The 18,958-nt window shown below is 42.4% G+C and overlaps 1 protein-coding gene across 1 annotated transcript in view; it reads left to right on the top strand.

The window, feature by feature from the left end:
* LOC309661714 (V-type proton ATPase subunit B, brain isoform-like) overlaps positions 1 to 18,725 on the top strand; it is a 207,096-nt gene extending 188,371 nt beyond the window's left edge. The window contains exon 4 of the mRNA XM_082463673.1: positions 18,486 to 18,725. Within this exon, the coding sequence (XP_082319799.1) occupies positions 18,486 to 18,625 (140 nt within the window). The 3' untranslated portion in view covers positions 18,626 to 18,725. The remainder of the gene's footprint in view (positions 1 to 18,485) is intronic.
* The last annotated feature ends 233 nt before the right edge of the window (positions 18,726 to 18,958 follow it).

Raw genomic sequence — 18,958 nt, 5'->3', positions numbered from 1 at the left:
TGTTTTTCTAGTCTCTCTTTGTTTATCTCTGCTCTAATCTTTATTATTTCCTTTCTTCTTTGAGCTTTCAATTTAATTTGTTCTTCTTTTTCTAGTCCCTTAAGGTGTAAGGTTAGGTGGCTGATTGTGATATGTTTCTTCTTTTTCAATGTAAGCTTTTACATTATATTTTCCTCTAAGTACTGCTTTCCCTGCATCCCATGAGTTTTGGTAAGTTGTGCTTTCATTTTCATTTTCATTTCATTGTTTTCTTGATTTCCTTTAGTTCTTTGTTGGTGTATTCCTTTAACATTTTGAGCATACATAAGATAGTTGTTCTAAAATCTTTTTCCAGTAAGTCCAAAACCTGTTTCTTGAGGTATGGTGTCTGGATATTTATTTTGTTCCTTTGAATGAGCCTAGTTTTACTGTTTCTTTGTATGCCTGGTGATCTTTTGTTGAAAACTGGGCATTTTAAAAAACAGCCACCTCTCCCAGTCTTCTTATACTTGCTCTACACAGGGGAAGACCTTTGTAATCAGCCTAATGTGATGTCTTAGGGTCTTTTCAGGCCTGTGTTGTCTCTGAACCAGTGTGTGTGTGTGTTTTCCCCCCAGTTCTCCTATTTATACATCTGCTTTTAAATGTCTTGCTTTTCTAAGAGTCTCACTCTTGCTTACTCTTGGGGCCTTAGCTGTCCTATTGTACTCCTCAATCAATAATCTCTTGTCCTTGGTGTCTGTGGGTCTATAGTTACCTTTGCAACCGTTTTTACAAATCATACCTGCTGCTTCCCATGGCTCCCTTATTCTGAGATCTGAGCCATTTTTGTTTGTCTGAACTCTGAGTTAGGTGTCAAAAGACGAATCCTTAGGCAGCCCACAGACAGGTTAGAACATTGCAGATCTGTCTGCTCTCTCTCAGGTTTGCAAAAGGGGGCTGGGGATCTGGCTGCCACTTTCCTCAAGCTGCACTAAAAGGTGACTAAAAAATGCCACAGGTTTCCTGCCCTTTTAAATGTGACATTTTTTTGATGGTGCGTTCGCTTGGTTGTTGTAGATCTTTGACTCATTTCTATAGTTTCTATAATGCCTTTTTAGTCTGTTTCTGGTTATGTACTTAAATCAAAACAGGAACATATTCTCGTCACTGCTGGAAGAAAAGAGTCTTTACTCTGCCAACCTGTCACGTGTGATGGATAAAAGGGCCCTTAGGACTGCACGTGGACACTGTCACTTTTTACAGAGAACCAATTGACCTTGTATAACTGGAGATGCTTCCCCTCAAACACAGCTCTGCTCCCTCTGCTGAGGGTGGTGTCAGTCTCTCCAGATGCTGCTGGAAATGGAACACTGCATGCCTGGACACCCCACAAAAATAAAGGGTACTGACGTGCTCCCAGGCCAATACTTGCTCAGGAAGTGAGAGAAGTACTGTAGATATAAAAACATGCCAGTTTCTAAGGCAGCCTTCACTCCACATAGGAAGTACATGGCCAGGATTTGATTTGATAAAAAATTAGTATCACAGTTAGAAACCAGACCTGACCCTGAGCTCCCTTAATGACTTCATCTAATGTCTCCCTGTTGACCCACCCAGGCCTTATCTTATCCTGTGTCTGGCTATCATTGGCTCTGCCGACCCCTAAGCCCTTCCCTGCCCCAGGATCTCCTCTTTCTAGGTGCATTTCAGGTGACCTACACTTACCAATTTCTATCAGATGTTTCCTGAGGGCCATCTGGATGTGATCCTAACAACCCGGGCTGAGTGATGCCACTTTGTGGAGTCACTAAATGACACATTTCTGTGGGTCACGTCCTCCCAGCCCAGCGGCCCTAACAAGCACCAGCACGGAAGCTGCTGGCAAACGCTGGGAGGAGCCCTCAGTACTGCAGGGAGCTGCCGGGGGCAGCCTCTCAGGGCCCCACACCCAGGGCTCATCCCAGGAGACACTCCTGAGGAGGGGAAGGCAGGGCTGTGCCCTTGAGGAAGGAGGGACCGCTCACCTCTCTGACCTCGGGCTGGAGAAGGACGAGGGCTCGGGACCGCGGAAGACGGCAGGGAGCTCGCCCTCCTCCCTGAGAGCTCCGTGAGCTGCATCCAGGCGAGGAGGTGAGACCCTGCTCACTGCCCCTCCCTCCAGAATGCAGTCACTGCTACTGAGAACTCTACCCCAGCCCTGATTTCTTTGTGGCTGGTTAGAAAAAAGGGAAAACAAACAAAACTAAAACCAAAACCTGACTCTGCACCAGAAGATAAATGAACTTCCATGTATATGTAGCACCTTTTAAGGATTTGTCTAAATCCAAATGAAATGATCTCTATTTTAACTCATTACTGATTACTAATTTTCTTCATTTCAGATACAGTCTATAACAATAGATTCCCATCTGTGTTCTGAAGCAAATCCCCCAGCCTCGCCTCCCACCCCTGTGGGGCCTGGGGAGGGGGGAGGCATCTTCCCCCAGAGAAGGTGGGCATATTCCCCCCTCTCCCCTGTGCCTCCCTGGGCACCCCCTTGCCTGGGGACTGCGGTCTCCCTTCCTTACTCTCACACTCAGGGCTCCTCACAGAGTGGCCCTGACCTGACTCCCCAGACTCTTTTCACCATCCTGTTTCCTAAACTTCAGCCAAGTTCCGCCCAGCATCCTGCTTGTCCGGAGAGTGTACCGCCTTCTTCCAAGTCCAGGCCTCTGCATGGAGGTTTGCTCTACCAGAAATGGCCCTCCTCTTGTGGCAACAGTTTAAATTCCTCGTTATTAAATTACAAATCTGCAGCCTCCTCCTCCTTGAGCGTTGCCTGATTTCCCAGCAAACGTATCTGCTGCAATTCCCTGCAGAATCACATCAGGTCAGGGGCCACTTGGTGCTAGTTTCGGTTCCTGCATCCCAGCCCGTGCATCCCTGAGCGCACAGCTCCGTCTCATTTGTCTCTGCCTTGGATGTTTCCTCATCAGTTAGCCTCCGTAAACGTTGTGAGTGAAGTATTTTCTACATTTCCAGGTATAAGCAGCTGCTATCTCATAAGATAACTTTCTTAAAAGAAGTGATTCACGGTGTATAGAGCATATTGTAGTTTAACCAGTGGTGGGGGGCAGGGTTGATACAAGTTTCTTCTCATTATTCCTAATACCAGCTCACCAGAGTGATGCTTAAAGGCAAGGACAGTTATGCTAATTTTTGCAGAATAATTTTTAATTCACAAAAACCATTAATTCTAAGACTGAAAAGTTGTATGTGAGATAAGCGTATGGTTACTACATCCACAAGCAAATTTTTACAGCCCTGGGACATTATGATGCCCTTAAATCCTCTTGGAACAGGTTGAAAGTAACTGCATTGAGGATTTCTGAATTGCTGATACTATGATATACCATAGTTCTTTTTTTTTTTTCATTTTATTTATTTATTATTTATTTATTTATTTATGGTTGTGTTGGGTCTTCATTTCTGTGCAAGGGCTTTCTCTAGTTGTGGCAAGTGGGGGCCACTCTTCATCACGGTGCGTGGGCCTCTCACTATCACGGCCTCTCTTGTTGCGGAGCACAGGCTCCAGACGCGCAGGCTCAGTAGTTGTGGCTCACGGGCCTTGTTGCTCCGCGGCATGTGGGATCTTCCCGGACCAGGGCTCGAACCCGTGTCCCCTGCATTGGCAGGCAGATTCTCAACCACTGCGCCACCAGGGAAGCCCCCATAGTTCTATAGTTCATCTAAATTAATAAAATGAGATTTAAAAATCACATTCAAAATTGAGCAAAAGCCAAACTAACTCTTTTCATATTAATTAAATGATAATAGTGAGAAGTATGATTGTCCCTTTCGTAAAACATACCAAAATTATATGTTAGATTACATTCACTTAGCACAAAATGTCTTTCAAAAATAAATTGTAAGCACTAAACAATCTGAGGGATACACCTGCACAGTTTTAGTTGCATATCTGCGTGTACATGACTGACATCCCTGACAGCTTGTAATTCATGTTTTAAAAAATGATTCAGTATTTTAAAAGAATATAGCAGAAGGATAGCTTCTTATGCCTAAATCACCTGTTGTGCAAGGTCCTCACTCTAGTGCATTTTACACAATAGGGTTTTATTAGTCATAAACCATGGCTGACAGTCCTAAGCGCCAGTGTAAATGGGGAGGATGAAAATAAAGATGGGGCCTGAGAAACTGAGCTATTGTGAGCCAAGGTCCGGGAAACAGACTCTCTAATAGCTTATTGGGTGTCTAGGAGCCAACAGAACCTTCTAGATAGTCTGTATAGGAAATCATCTAGCTTTCCCAAACTGCATACATTTGGAATTAAAATTCCATTTGCTGCCAGTATCATTGTAAATGGGGGAGTAAGTCCCCCTTGTAGGGTCTTTAAGGGCCACTGCAATATTTCTGCAGAAGAAATTACAGGGTTTATTATACTCACAGGTCCTAGAGGAGAAGACAGGGCGCACCTCACCATTCAGCAGCCACCTAGCAGGTGGGGAGTCGAGAGAGAGTGAGGACCTTGGGCAAGTCTGGGTGGAGCAGAAACAAGGCTTGAGGAGATTTCATTGTTTCTAGGAATGTCTAGGTCACAGTCGGGGAGGGCAAAAAGGGAATCTTGCGGCAGGAACCAGCCTGGGCACACCCACGCACCTGGTCCCCTGGGTATTGAGGCAGCAGGAAAATAGGAAATTTTAAAAAAAATTTACAATCCAATCATCTTCACTCTTTATTCTCACTTTCAACCTTATTTTCCAAAATATACAATCCTTAGTTCTCCGAAAGTTAGGGAGAGGAAACTGGCTTCCTATTAGTTAACGGTGATGCAACATTGAAACACTGGACATCCTGCTGAGGTTTCCATGGTGTCCGCTGGGCTCTGCAGCACCCAGCTCCTGGAACTTTTCAGACTCCTCAGTGAATTCATTATTATTTAAAGAAAAGAACACCCGTCTTTCTGTTTTTGTTCCTTCTGTCACTGTTTTTATTCTACCTTGCCTCATTCTACAAACCATCAGCCATGGAACTCCTGTATAGTTTTTCATTGTACGTAAAACACCAATACATCTTCCATCGTGGAGGTAGTCAGGGCAATCATGTTACCTCTCTTTTGCACAGAAAAATGGAGGTTCATGGAGATTAAGAGATGTATACAAAGTTGGAATCACAACAGGTCAGGAACTCTAATTTAGTTCTTTGGACTTAAAAAAATATTGTTTTCTCCACAAATTCATCACTGCCTCACTAAGTTTGTATGTGCAGCAAACATGGACAGAAGGCTCTTAGGTCTGGGCATTCATCACTACCTCCAGGGAGGGGAGCCCAGGGGCAGCGGTGCTGAGAGCTCTCACTGCCCTCAATCTCCCCCTTTGCTCCCCTGAGCTCAGGTAGGACCCTGCGGGCAACACATGTGGTCCCCCAGGGCTCTCCTAATAGGTCCAACATTGAAGCCAGGACACAGACCCCATGGGGCCTGTAAACTGCCTGCCCATCTGCACGAGGATGACAGGCAGACTCAGTGATGGGACAGGCAGAGCCCACACAGAAACAGTAAGGATGTCACCTGCTCCTCTGTGCTTCATTGAACCTTTGAGAGACAGGCACAGAACCGAAAATGCCATCCTTGTATCAGGACACCTACCACACTTATGTCACTTTCAAACACAAAGTCAAAGAGACTTTATGTCACTCAAAAACACCAAGTAAAAGCTTCTTCAAGACAGGAGGTGAACAGAAGAATTCTATCTTTGAATATTCCTACAATATTTGTAGTGAGTATTTAACATGAAAAAAGTAGTCAAAGTATTTTTCTTAAAATCACCTCCTATGCAGCTATAAAAATCTTTAAGAAAAATAGTCCAGGATAGAAATATAATAGAGACGGCACACATTCATGAATTTATCTGACTCCTAACAAGCCCAACTTGTGAAGTGTAGAGCATTTTATATGTTAGAGGCATAATTATAAATCGCTAAAATACCCGCTTGATCACACTGCAGTACATTTTCATTGCTTTACTTGAATGCTCACCTAAGATTTTTCTCTGACATGTACTCTCAGAGCAGAGACAGTTATACAATGAAAGTGAGAAATTGTAAGAGCATAACACTGTCTTAGAAATAGTCCATGTAGAAACCACTTACCCCAGCACAGTCTTGCCACATGTTTTATGTTCTGTCCACAGAGCCAGCCCATGGCAGCTCATAGTAAGGAGGTCAAAGAGAGTGTTCTGTCCTTTCCCTCTTACCTACTCAGACATCAACATTTTCTCCTGCTCTTTCTGTGTCAGCTACTCTCAGGTGAGAAGAAAAGAGGTGAAAATGTGAGCTTTCCTAGGAAAGCTCTGCCTCTGTCTCCCATCCTCTTCAGAGCCTTACACGGCGCCTGCTGGCAATTGTGGTTCAAGTAATATTGTTGGATGAATAAACGTATGAGAGACCCTGACTTAAAAGAGTCACTTTGTTGTATAACAGAAACTAACACAGTATTGTGAAGCAATTATACTCCAATAAAGATCTATTTTAAAAAATAATTAATTAATTAATTTTTTTAAAAAAAGAATGCCACAAAGGGTAGTTCCATTTCAGAAAGACACTTCTTAAGATTGAAAAGTCTTTGAGATTCACAGTAAATCAATATTTCAATGCCATGGTGGCCCCTTAGACACTATGGGGAAGACTAGAAGGGATATTTTGAAAGACACTGACCATTTCTAGTATATTTCAAATCGTACCTCATGGTTTGCCCAGTGATTATAAATTTGATGCTGTTCATCATATAGTCCTTCTGTATAGTGAGGCGAGCGGGGGCTACTCTTCGTTGCAGTGCGCGGGCTTCTCATTGCGGTGGCTTTCTCATGTTGCAGAGCTTGCGGGCTCTAGAGCACAGGCTCAGTAGTTGTGGCGCACGGGCTTAGTTGCTCTGCAGCACATGGGATCTTCGTGGATCAGGGCTCAAACCCGTGTCCCCTGCATTGGCAGGCAGACTCCTAACCACTGCGCCACCAGGGGAGTCCCTGTAGTTTGTCTTCTATAGACGTTTATTCATCTGTAGTAGCCTGTAGTAGTCAGGTGTTAAGTAAGTTTGAAGCATTAATTCTGCTATCTTGCTTTTTTAGCATTTTTGTGAATGAGATAAATCTTTGCTTTTACTTATTTGTAAAGAGTATAATATATTATATTACATTATATATTTGCATTTCTGAAATTTTTATAGCTAAGACATGATAAAAACATGGGAAGATCTGCTAAACTAAAATGGGGAATTCTCTTCTAAAACGTCGATCTAATGTCTGTGAAATAATCCAGAAGAGAAGTAATAACAAGCAGTTTTCTTTATAAACCAGGGAACATCAGTGAACTCTTCCTTGCATTTCAACCAGTCAGACTGATTGAATTCATATTTAGGTGAGAGTGATTACGCTGTCGAGACAATTAAGTGAGGTGATCTAAGCCAAGTGCTTGGCTCAGGGCGTCATTTATGGGAAGCTCTCCACAAACACACAACATCATTATCATTATTATTTCATGAATAATTTGATAATATATTTGCTCCTGGCTTGGATTCTTCTCTCTTGGATACTTTTGCTAGCACAAAATTTTTTTTCAATTATTGTAAATTTCAGTAAGTTTTGGAAACTGCTGATCTTTTGTTGCCTAATGGTAAAATACCATCGGATTCTGATTTGAAATGGTACATAGAAAAACTCCTCTCTCATGCAGTTAAGAAGTGATTAGTTAGCAGTGTGCAAAACATTCAGGTAGAAATAGTGCCTCCAGGAGTCTCTATTTCAGAATTCCCCAGATAAGGGTAAACTCCCTACTCCCTCATGTAAACCGACATGTTCATGTTATTGTAGCATGGTCTGTCATCCCGTTGGTTTGGAAGGAAACTAGGATGGTAGAAAGAAACATGCAGAAAGATGCAGTCCAACTTAAGTAGAACCTGTTTTTCAAAAGTGACCCTGTGATACTAGCCCATTAAAAGCTCCCTTAGGAACCTCTGACATCCCCAGGGTCAAACGTGCATCATTCAGTGGCTGTTTCATTATCTCAGTCCAGTGGGTGTCATCCTAGGCACAAGCTCCACCATCACCTTTATTTTTGTTCTTCACTCTGCCCAGATCAGAAGCTGCAAGTTGTTAGGGAACCAAAAGTGCAGCCCCACTAGAAATGGGTAAAAAAAAAACCCCAAATGTTTGTTTAGATGATATTATCTATCAGAGCTGGAGAGACACGAAGCCAATCATGAGAGAAGAGTCTCTGCTGTATATTAATGTGAACTTTTCTGGAACAACATGCTCTCTTTAGCTTTTCCACATGTCTATAATCACGAAGGGCTTGTCTAGCTACATGAAAAAAACAAAACCAAAAGCCCCACAACTGCCTAGAAGCTTATCAATATCAGAAGGGTACATCATTTTAAGTCCATTCAGTATAACACCATGCAGCTGTTAAAAAAGAATGAGCAACACTGAGATGTTCTGACATGGAAAGATCTATAAGACTTGAGTGGTTTAAATGGAAACAGGAGGTTGGAGAATAATTTGCAAAATATGATTCCATTTCTCTTAAAATGCATGAAGACAGCTCATGAGTGTTTGCACAGATTAAAAATATGTATGACTATGATGGTAAAGGACTAGAAACACATCCACTGATGGTGACCCCTGGGAAGAGGGTGGGCAGGTGGGTAAGAGATGATTTACATGTTTTATTCTGTACACTTAGTCTTGGAATATTTTATAAGAATGCGTTGATGTCTATAAAGTAAATAATAATAAGAGCAGATACTTAGCACTTACTATGCGGCTGGCACTGTTCCTCAAAGCATGCTTCTGAAGTGAGTACTGTAATCATTTTACAGATGGAAAAACCGGGACACAAATGGGCTGAGAAAATTGCCCAAGACCCCCCATTTAGTGATTTAGTGATTGACAGTGAGGTAAACAAATTTATTCTATAGCATAAAGAGGGTTGGATCACATGAGCTCTAAGATCTCTCTTATTTTTTTTAAATGTTTGTTGTTGTTCTATTTTATTTTTGGCTGTGTTGGGTCTTTGTTGCCACGCATGGGCTTTCTTTAGTTGCACCCAGCGGGGACTACTCCTCGTTGCAATGCACGGGCTTCTCATTGCAGTGGCTTCTCTTGTTACGGAGCACGGGCTCTAGGCATGTGGGCTTCAGTAGTTGTGGCCCACAGGCTCAGTAGCTGTGGCCCACGGGCTTAGTTGCTCTGCGGCATGTGGGATCTTCCCGGACCAGGGCTCGAACCCGTGTCCCCTGCCTTGACAGGCGGATTCTTAACCACTGCACCACCAGGGAAGCCCTCTAAGATCTCTTGAGTGATCATGTCTCAAAGGGCTAAGAGGCTGGGCTATGGATTCAGATGTCCCTTGTAATAATCCAGCTCTGAAACTGGCTAGTTGTTCACCGGGGGCAGGTAACTGAGTCCTTCTGAGTCATTTTCCTTATCTGTACAAGGTAGAGTAGGCACTGCCTCACAGCATTACAAGCGAGGACATATAGGGAGGAATGCCTAGAGACCCAGTTGGACCCTCAGAGTTGGTATGGAGATTATTTTAAGCTCAAAACATTTGGGAATCAACAGATGCAGAAAGAGCTTTCCTTATTTGACTAAAAGCAGACATTTCTGAGAAATGAGGCTTCTATGATTCCCTCTTCAAGACAGGTCTACTCCCAGGAGAGAAATCAAGAGTTAACCTACCACAAATCCCCTCTCTGGGGAGATTCGCATAGAAGAAGGAAAGACCCCTTGAACGTGCAGACACAAAATAATCACAAAATTACTTATCGTTCATTTATTCTTCTAAAAGAATAGAAGTACTTTCTTCCCCTTTCCTTTTCTCTGCTAAGTTAGATATATAAACCTCTAACTTTAAACATTTAGTGAGATAGTTACTTCTCTTGTTAGCTCCCATATATATGAATAAACTTCTTCTCCTGTTAAACTATCTTTTGTCATTTTGATTTGCAGGCCCCTAATTACTAAACCTAATAGGGCAGAAGAAAAGTCTGCTTCCTGACACTAGCAATTGGTTGGTGCATGATACCATCTTTGCCTGTGACTCTGAAATCACAAGATCATAGATTAATCTGCATATCTAAAGAGTCCAACCTGTACTCTGAGGTTAAAAATAAGATCATCAAAGCATACTGAAGTATGGATATAAACATTTTGAAATGATAAAGATCTGGCTGTACACATAACATGTTTCTTCAATTCTGTAAAATTTTATGTAGGTGGAAATTTTACTGCAGAAACAAACTCAAAGACTGAAATTACATGAATAGAATATGGTGTAGCAAAATTTAGAGCTGAGCAAATGTGACATATAGTTAACGAGATGCATGCTTTTTATTATGTCACATTTTAATTAAAAATGAATGGTAATCAGTTCACAATAGTGACTTCAGTTGATCCTGCTTCTACATGGTTAAAGCAAAAATAAGCTCCTGATCTGCTCTTCAGAAGATTAACTATGGCCATGGTAGATCTTTTTCTCTTTCCCTTTTGGAAGAGAAAAGGGGAGGGTATCCCCAGGTGACAGGGACTGGAGTCTTGTGGGCCCAGCACACTTCCCTGTTGGGAAGAGGAAGGAGGAAGTATTTGCTTACGTTTCCCCCAGTGCCTGGCACCTAAGCTGCAGCTTCCCTAGAACATTGTTAATGATGAGAAGGATCTCATGGCAGAGGGATGGTGGCCACCGTGCCTAAACCAGGAACCCGATGCCTTCCCTGTCTTAGATTGTGGAGTTTCCTACCAGAAAATCTGAAAAGAAAGGATTTATGGGAAGCAGTAAATGCAGAAGTAAAAGACAATTTTTTTTAAGCAGATATTCATTTTTAATTAATTAATTAATTATTTATTTATTTATTTTTGGCTGTTTTGGGTCTTCGTTTCTGTGCGAGGGCTTTCTCCAGTTGCGGCGAGCCGGGGCCACTCTCAATCGCGGTGCGCGGGCCTCTCACCATCGCGGCCTCTCTTGTTGCGGAGCACAGGCTCCAGACGCGCAGCCTCAGTAGTTGTGGCTCACGGGCCTAGTTGCTCCGCGGCATATGGGATCTTCCCAGACCAGGGTTGGAACCCGTGTCCCCTGCATCGGCAGGCAGACTCTCCACCACTGCGCCACCAGGCAAGCCCAGACAATTTTAATAAACCATAAAAATGGTTAAGTTGGTGCTGGGTTGGAAAGAATGGCTTCTGTGTTCCTTAAGCTTTTCTGTACTATTTGAATTTTCTAGCCAAGTGTGTCTATGTCTATTATTTATTTTTTATGTCACCAGGGATTTTCTGACTGACTAGTGAGACCACAGACTACATTTTTTTTCATTGTTATTTTCTATCAAAAAACAATGCAATACATACCATTTTTAAAAAGGAAACAAAGAATTTCTAATCATGCATCAATAAAAAACAAAAGAGCACAAACATACATATATATTTTAACATATTGAGCAGATCTTTATGTTAAAATATATAAATGTTTGCATAGTGACCTGAAATATAGATTATTTAGTCATAGACCTTTTCATATGCATTCTATAGTAAGTCTTCTGAGAGATGAACTTTAATCTTTCCATCCAGAACTTTGGAGTACCTGAGATTTTGCCCTATTTGCAACAAGTTAAGCTGCCGTTTTCCATGGATGCAGATAGAAGACAGAAGACTTATGGGTCAGAAACAAAGGACTCTATTACTTACTTGGTTACTCATAAACCACTGCAGCCAGCATGGGCATCCGAATATTTGCCTTGGTTCTCCTTGACCCTGAGTCACACAGGGGCTGTGTGGCTAGGCCCAGATGGATGCCTGCACACACAGTGGGTTATAATACAAGAGTTCAGGGAATCAGAATCTTTTGGGAGGTAAGCATGCTTGCCCTTACCTCTGGAAGAAGACATTATCTTACAAGGCTGTTTTCTATATAAACATCCTTGGAAAGATAGCTGAGAATAAAGGGCTGTCGGTGCTTCTGTTTGTAAGATGTGCAGAAATGTGAGAAGCCCATGGAGAATTGTCTTACTTCTGCTCGGACTAACACACAGCCTTTTACTTTTCTTATGAAATGGCAATTATATGTTGCAAAGGACTTATTTCACATTTACTTAAACTTAGTTTTCAAATATATATTTCTTTGTCCTATTCTAAGATTAACTTCTCTTGTGTAAGAGTTAATTTTGAAATTACAGTGTGAACCGTATGACCTTAATCATTTTGGTTTAACAGTATTGCTAACTCAAATTTAAAAAGCATCTCTATTTTGTCACTAAAACTACCAAAACAGCTTTAAATACACAATTAGTTTAAAAACAGCTGTTTGATCTTGACATATTTTTTTTAAAGAGCTTTTTCATATGGACCATTTTTAAAGTCTTTATTGAACTTGTTACAATATTGCTTCTGTTTTATGTTTTGCTTTTCTGGCCCTGAGGCATGTGGGATCTTAGCTCCCTGACCAGGGATCAAACCTGCACCCCCTTCATTGGAAGGCAAAGTCTTAATCACTGGACCACCGGGGAAGTCCCAATCTTGACATATTTTTAAACATATTTGGCTAAATCCTATGTAAGTTAACACTTCCTCTGAAATCGGAATTGTGACAAACAGTGTAAGAGAGCTACTATTTTTTGCATAAATGAGAGCAAAATCTTGTGGTAGTAAGTATGTTTCCCTTACAAACATAGTGTAGGATAAATCTAAATATTCTGATTTGAGAAGAAAATTTTGAATGGAGGAATTTTTCATTCCACTGTTGCAGGATTGTCTACTTTTCCCTAATATTAAAATGGACAGTTAGCCTCTTGAAAGAGGTTAAAAATCCATACGGAATGTCTCAGAAGGGTTTAGTTGTTCAGTGGCTTTCACTCTTCCTCACAAATTATTTAAAAATGGAATTTTTGTTCAAGATGTCTACCATTAGCGTGAAATTTATTTTCCAGTTTTATTGAGACGTAATTGACACATGACACTGTGTAAGTTTAAAGTGTACAACAGAATGATCTGATGTATGTATATATTGTGAAATGATTACCACAATAAGTTTAGTTAACAAACATCACTTCACATTGTTACACATTCTTTTTCTTGTGATGACAAGTGTGAAGTTTGACGCTTACCTGGTTCTCTTCTTTTGGACTTTGGCAAATCTAAGAATTAATCCTACCACACATAGCCTATACTAGTCTACCCAAATCTAACAGTTAGTAAAGACATTAACACATTTATCTGTTTGTATGTTTTATTGAGCGCAAGATAATAATCTCATTCTCAGAAGCAATGAAATCACCGAAAGAGCCAAATCTTGAGAAAGCCTCGTAGAGTTGCCCTGTTACTAGATAAAGCGCTTGGAATATATAAGTATGTTGTGTCACGCGTCTTCCTGTGACCTGTGATTGTTACTTGAAAGTGTGAAAATGCAGAACAGATCTCCTGTTATTATGAAAGGCCCATCTGTGACAGGTGGAAAGGAGGACGCTATGTTAAGAGCTTGTTCTGTGCAGTTCTCATGGAGGTGACTTGTGTCCTATAGGGAATGTCTCCAGGCTGCATTCCACTCTGGGTTCTTTGCCTCTGGCAGTTCTCCGTGATCACTCCTGTATTGGGGTCCCCCACGCCACTCCCAGGCTCCATGATTCACTGGAAGGACTCATAGGAATCAGCCTAGCATTATATTCACAGCTGTGATTTATTACAGCAGCAGGACACAAAGTACAGTCAACAAAGGAAAAGGCAAGTGGACCAAAGTCTGGAGGAAACCAGAGGCAAGCTCCCTCGAGTCCTCTGCCAGTGGAACCACACAGGACACGCTTAAGTCCTCCAGCCATGAGGACAACATGTGTGAAATGTTGCCAACCAGGGGAGCTTAGCCTCAGCCTAGGAGCCCAGGCTTTTATGGGGGATGGTCATGTAGGCACCCTCTCCCTGGTACATATCAAAATCCCAGATTCCAGAAGGAAAGTAAGTGTTCAGCACCAACCACATTGTTTGCATAAACATCTTAGGCAGCAGTGAGCCACTCTTATCAATTCTGGGAGTGGTGAAAGCCCTCCCAAAATTCAGGTGCCTAGACACCAGCAAGCCTTTCTCAGGATGGTGACTCAGGCCTGCGATGTTATCACTCTTATCTCTTTTGGTTCTGATTTTTTTTCCTCCTTTCCTTCAGTCTTTCTTACCTTCAATCTTATATTCTATTATTTTAATAAGATGATCTGATTTAACACCCTTAGTTTCTTACATGAAAATACCAGCATGGTCCTGCGCTAAGGTGGACAGAACACACCAAGTCCTTCTGAAGCTCTGGAGGCTCTGCTCCTGAGGAGGGCACGACCAAGGCCCTTCATTCATTACCTAAGAAATGGTCATTCCCTAGTAAGGCACTTAATCTGTCACATTTCAAAAATAAGTGATGCCACATTTCAAAAATAAGGACTCAGGGTGATTTCCCTGAGTCCTTAAGAGCAATGACTCATAGAGGACACCTCTGGACTGGCCCTCTCTATGGGAGAGAACAAGGAGCCTGAGCTAGAAAGAATGGAAAGGCCTAGAAATGACCAACTGGCCCTGAAAATTGAGTCAGTGAACAAGTGTCTGTTAGGCACGGACGGTGTGGAATGTGGTTAAGGATGGTCTGAGTTAGCTAGGAGGTACCATCGTGGTCCTTCTCAGACACAAACTCTTCCGGGAATTCAACTGGCAGACACAATTAAACTTGAAAACTTCCTGAATTTCAACAATGCCACCGAGTGCCTTCTGCTTGCCAGAACTAGACTGGTCAGTGATGGTCTGAGGAGAAACTAACTACTTTGGAAATAAGGCAGACTTAGAGAGTGGTAGCGAACATGGCACCCACCTAGCATACAAACCTTGTGAGACCCTGAGGGTCATGAGTATAACGGATTGTGGCTGAGCCGGAAGGGACTCACCGATCCAAGTCACTCAGCAAGGCCACCACAGGCCAATCCAGAAGCTAAGAGTATTATTTTCCTCGGGCTGCAGTAACAAAATGCCACATTCAGACGGTTAAACAACAGAAATTTATTTTCTCACAGTTCTGGTAGCTAGAAGTCCCAGATCGAGGTGTTGGCAGGGTTGGTTTCTTCTGAGGCCTCTCTCCCTGGCTGACAGATGACTGTCTTCCTGCTGTGTCCTCACATGGTCTTTCCTCCGTGTGCACACTTCCCTGGTGCTTCTCTGTGTCCAGATTTCCTCTTCTAGTAAGGACACCAGTCAGATTGGATTAGGACCCACCCTAATGGCCTCCTTTTACCTTAATCACCTCTTTAAAGACCCTTTCTCCAAATACAGTCACATTCTGAGGTACTGGGGGTTAGGGCTTCAACATAACAGTAGGTTAAAGGAATTCCCTACCATTTGAAGTAGTTTAATGTTGAACTAAACACATATTGGTATCACTTTAAGTCAATGGAACTTCTTAATGAGAAATCTTCCTAAATTTTGTACAAATGACCCAATTTGCATATTACTATTTTCAACATATACAGGAGGCCACTGGGTTAGTGCTATTCTCCCAGTAGTCCTAAAACAGTCTAGACTCACAGTTAAATACTTTAATTCCTTTAATTTCATTAATTTATTTAATTCCTTGAAGCTGCTAATAGAATATGCCCACTACCCAGCACTCCTTTGAGGCATTCCTTAATAACACTAAGCATACTTCATTTTCTTCTTTTGTGTTACTCTTGAAGTTTAGAAGCCAATTCATTTGTCAGAACTAAATTTGTGCCATGTATCAAATAACATACTTTTATTTGCAGTGTTCTAGTATTGTATTCAACAGCCATATATTGATTTTGAGACAGGCTGGGACCTGGGACCCTTTGCTGGGACCTGGGGCCCTTTGCTGCAGTGTTGCAGTGCTTGCACCTCGACACACCTCTCCTCGAGCAACAAAATAACAAAGAAACTGTATGGGACTAAAAATAACGACGTGCATGCCCAGTTGGGGCAAATTCTGGACAAAAGATACAAAGAGACCAAAAAACCCAACTGCCACTTTTGAAGATCCCAGAGCAAAAGCAGGGTACTGCACGTGCCCCCTGCACACAACACCACCTAAGCGGTGGGCAAACCACCTAAGCCACCCTTCTGGCCCGACCCGTGGACACATCCCTGCCCTCACGCCATGTAACAGGGGTCCCCAACCCCCAGGCCACAGCCTGGTAGGAATCAGGCTGCACAGCAGGAGGTGAGTGGCAGGGGAGCGAGTAAAGCTTCATCTCCTGCTCCCCATCGCTCACATTACTGCCTGAAACATCCCCCCACCCCACCCCCTGCCGGTCCATGGAAAAATGGTCTTCCATGAAACCGGTCCCTGGTGCCAAAAACGTTTGGGGACCACTGCCATATAAGCAGCAAGCTCGCCCCCGCTTAGGGAGCACGCAAGCAAAGGAACCTGTTGTTTGTTCTCGCTCCCCCCTGCTGCAGCAGGGGCCCCAATAAAGCCTTGCCTGAATTTCTTGTCTGGCCTTTGATCAATTTTTATTGTTTAAGGACGCCAAGAACCTTGGTCGGTAACAATTTCAAAATACGGTCTTGATGTCACTGGAAGTAATTTTTTTCTGACTTTTTCTCTGTTTTCAACATCTTTGCCAGCAAAAGATATGTTCCCAGATGTCTTCTAAAATGTTTTCTTCCTGATCATTTAGAAAGATTGGGAACGAAAGAGTATTGAGAAACTTGAGCTGTACTTTTGCTGCACAGGAAGGGTGAGCTGTGTTCCATCCTAGATTAATAATATTTCAAGCAGGAGGGAAAAAAAAAAAGTAAAAGCCTATAACTTTAGCAATGTGTTTGAAAAATACTTGATTTCAATAATATTTCTATCATGCTTACGTTGCAGCTGTCTAAACAATACAGATAACAAAAGCATGTCAATTAAAAGCAGCATTTAGGACCCAGTTTCACAGATCTGCATTGGCCCTGGGGTTCGGATTATTTCAGGGCCAGGCGCTGTGAGTTCCTGTGTGGTGTAGTTGTGCTCAGCCATGGGGCAGGTGGGTTCCCTCTTGCTGTAGGAGAAGGTGGTGGGGCACACGGAGATGGTTATCTCTTTCTGCTTTTGACTCTCCTGACTTGTTTCCACCAAGAGGCCATAAACCCAAACTGGAAATACTGATTAAGTGCATACTTTTTCCAACACATTGACCACAACTTGAGATTTTCATGGCGGAATATATTACCTAAATGTCTGGAAAGCAAATATTTTAAGTGCACTTTAGGTAGATGTTTGCTTACTTTAATCAAGCAGAAGGAGAGATTATTCTTTTCCCTTCTGGAACGTGTTGAGGTAAACTTATCTACAGAAGGGAAAACTTTAGAGTTCACCTGGTACAAAGCACCCGCATCCGGATAAACTAAGGTTGTTACCGAGTCCAAGCTCGCTGTGCTTGCCCCACGACAGGCCAATAAATCAGAGATGACGCATTGAGGGAAAGAATACGACTTTATTCGGAAAGCCAGCAGACCGAGAAGACGGCAGACTAAAGTCTCAAAATAACCATCTTATCGGGGTTTGGATGCCAGTTTCTTCTATAGCACAGAGATGGGGAGGAGATGAGGAGGTAAAGTAAAAGGGCCATAAGTTTTGCGAATATCCCCTGGAATGGCCAGCCTCAGGGAGGGGATGTGTTAATTTCTTTTTAATTGCAGCCATCCACAGGTGGACAGAGTCCGTCTGTTTCTCTGAACAAAGGCACTTTGGATTAACATTCAGACAGAGGAACAGGGTTCCCCGAGGCAGGCCATTATGTATCCTTTTAGTGAACAAAAGCAGCGGAAGGCAAAGGTTAAAGTAAAAGAAACAGATCCACCGTGTAGTCAGATTTGGTTCTTCCCTGTAACAAGGTCTCAAAGAGTGAGTGACTCCCTCCAGGTCACATATAATAATAATATATATAACAATAAAAATTATTCTGGTAGAGAAAAGAATGCAGAACTCTAGCCACTCTAACTTCTTCGTTAAAAAATGAGATTTATTTGCAGGATAAGAATGATGCTGCTATTAAAAACAATAATAGAAATAGCAAGTTTGAAAACTTTCACGTGGACCTATTCAGGTGCTTAATTGGCATTTAAGGCCTTCTAAGTATCTGTACTAGCCTCCTTCAGGTCAGCCTGTGTTGCTGGGAAACTGCTTTTCTCACTACTCTCTGGACAAAACTCTGGGTCTAGTTTCCATTATTCCGTGGAGTGTTTTTAGATCCCACCCGTTGTTAAACACACACACGCACGCACGCACGCACGTGCCCAACGTCTCGCCTGCGGGCTTTCTCGCTTTTCTCTGATTCCCAGGGGTACTTACTGTCTAGATCCTCATTTCCACATTTGGTCACATCCAGTCCTGAGAGACCTGACTGCTTTGTGTCTCTTTTTTATACTTCATGCTCACAGTGCTAGACCCATAACAATAAATTTTGAATAACGCTGGTAAGTTGGAAGTACTTGGCCTTTATTCATCTAATCTCAATTTTCTGTAAGGTCCTTACGAAAACCCCACTGTCTATGAGACTTTGGACATTGGCTGGCAACTGCTCCGAATCTTCCCCAAAGAAATGCTGAAGAGAATCCCTCAGAGCACCTTGAGCGAATTCTACCCTCGAGACTCTGCAAAGCATTAGCTGCTACTTCATCGCTGGCTCGATGCTCTTGTGAAATACTGGTTCTGTTTTCTTTATTCCTTTTGCACTCGCCCATTCCCACCTTTGTGTTGGAGTTTACTGTGTTGCCCTGTAATTAAAAACAAAGAATAGGTAACATATTGTGCCAGTGTTGCAATGTTTTAAACTGCTAACAGACTTTAAAATATCCCCTGTTCAGAAAACCTGGACCTGCAATGCTTTGTTTAAAGTAGCTGAGGGTTGGAGGTGAACTTTTCGTACTGATGTGTGTATTTGTACGTAGTGGTGTAGTTAGCTGCCTAGTGTCCTCATTATTTGGGTCTCTCAGACCTT

This window comes from Balaenoptera physalus (assembly GCF_965194825.1).
Source record: "Balaenoptera physalus genome assembly, chromosome: 5".
Lineage (NCBI taxonomy): Eukaryota > Metazoa > Chordata > Mammalia > Artiodactyla > Balaenopteridae > Balaenoptera > Balaenoptera physalus.
This window is presented reverse-complemented; position numbering and strand designations above follow the sequence as displayed.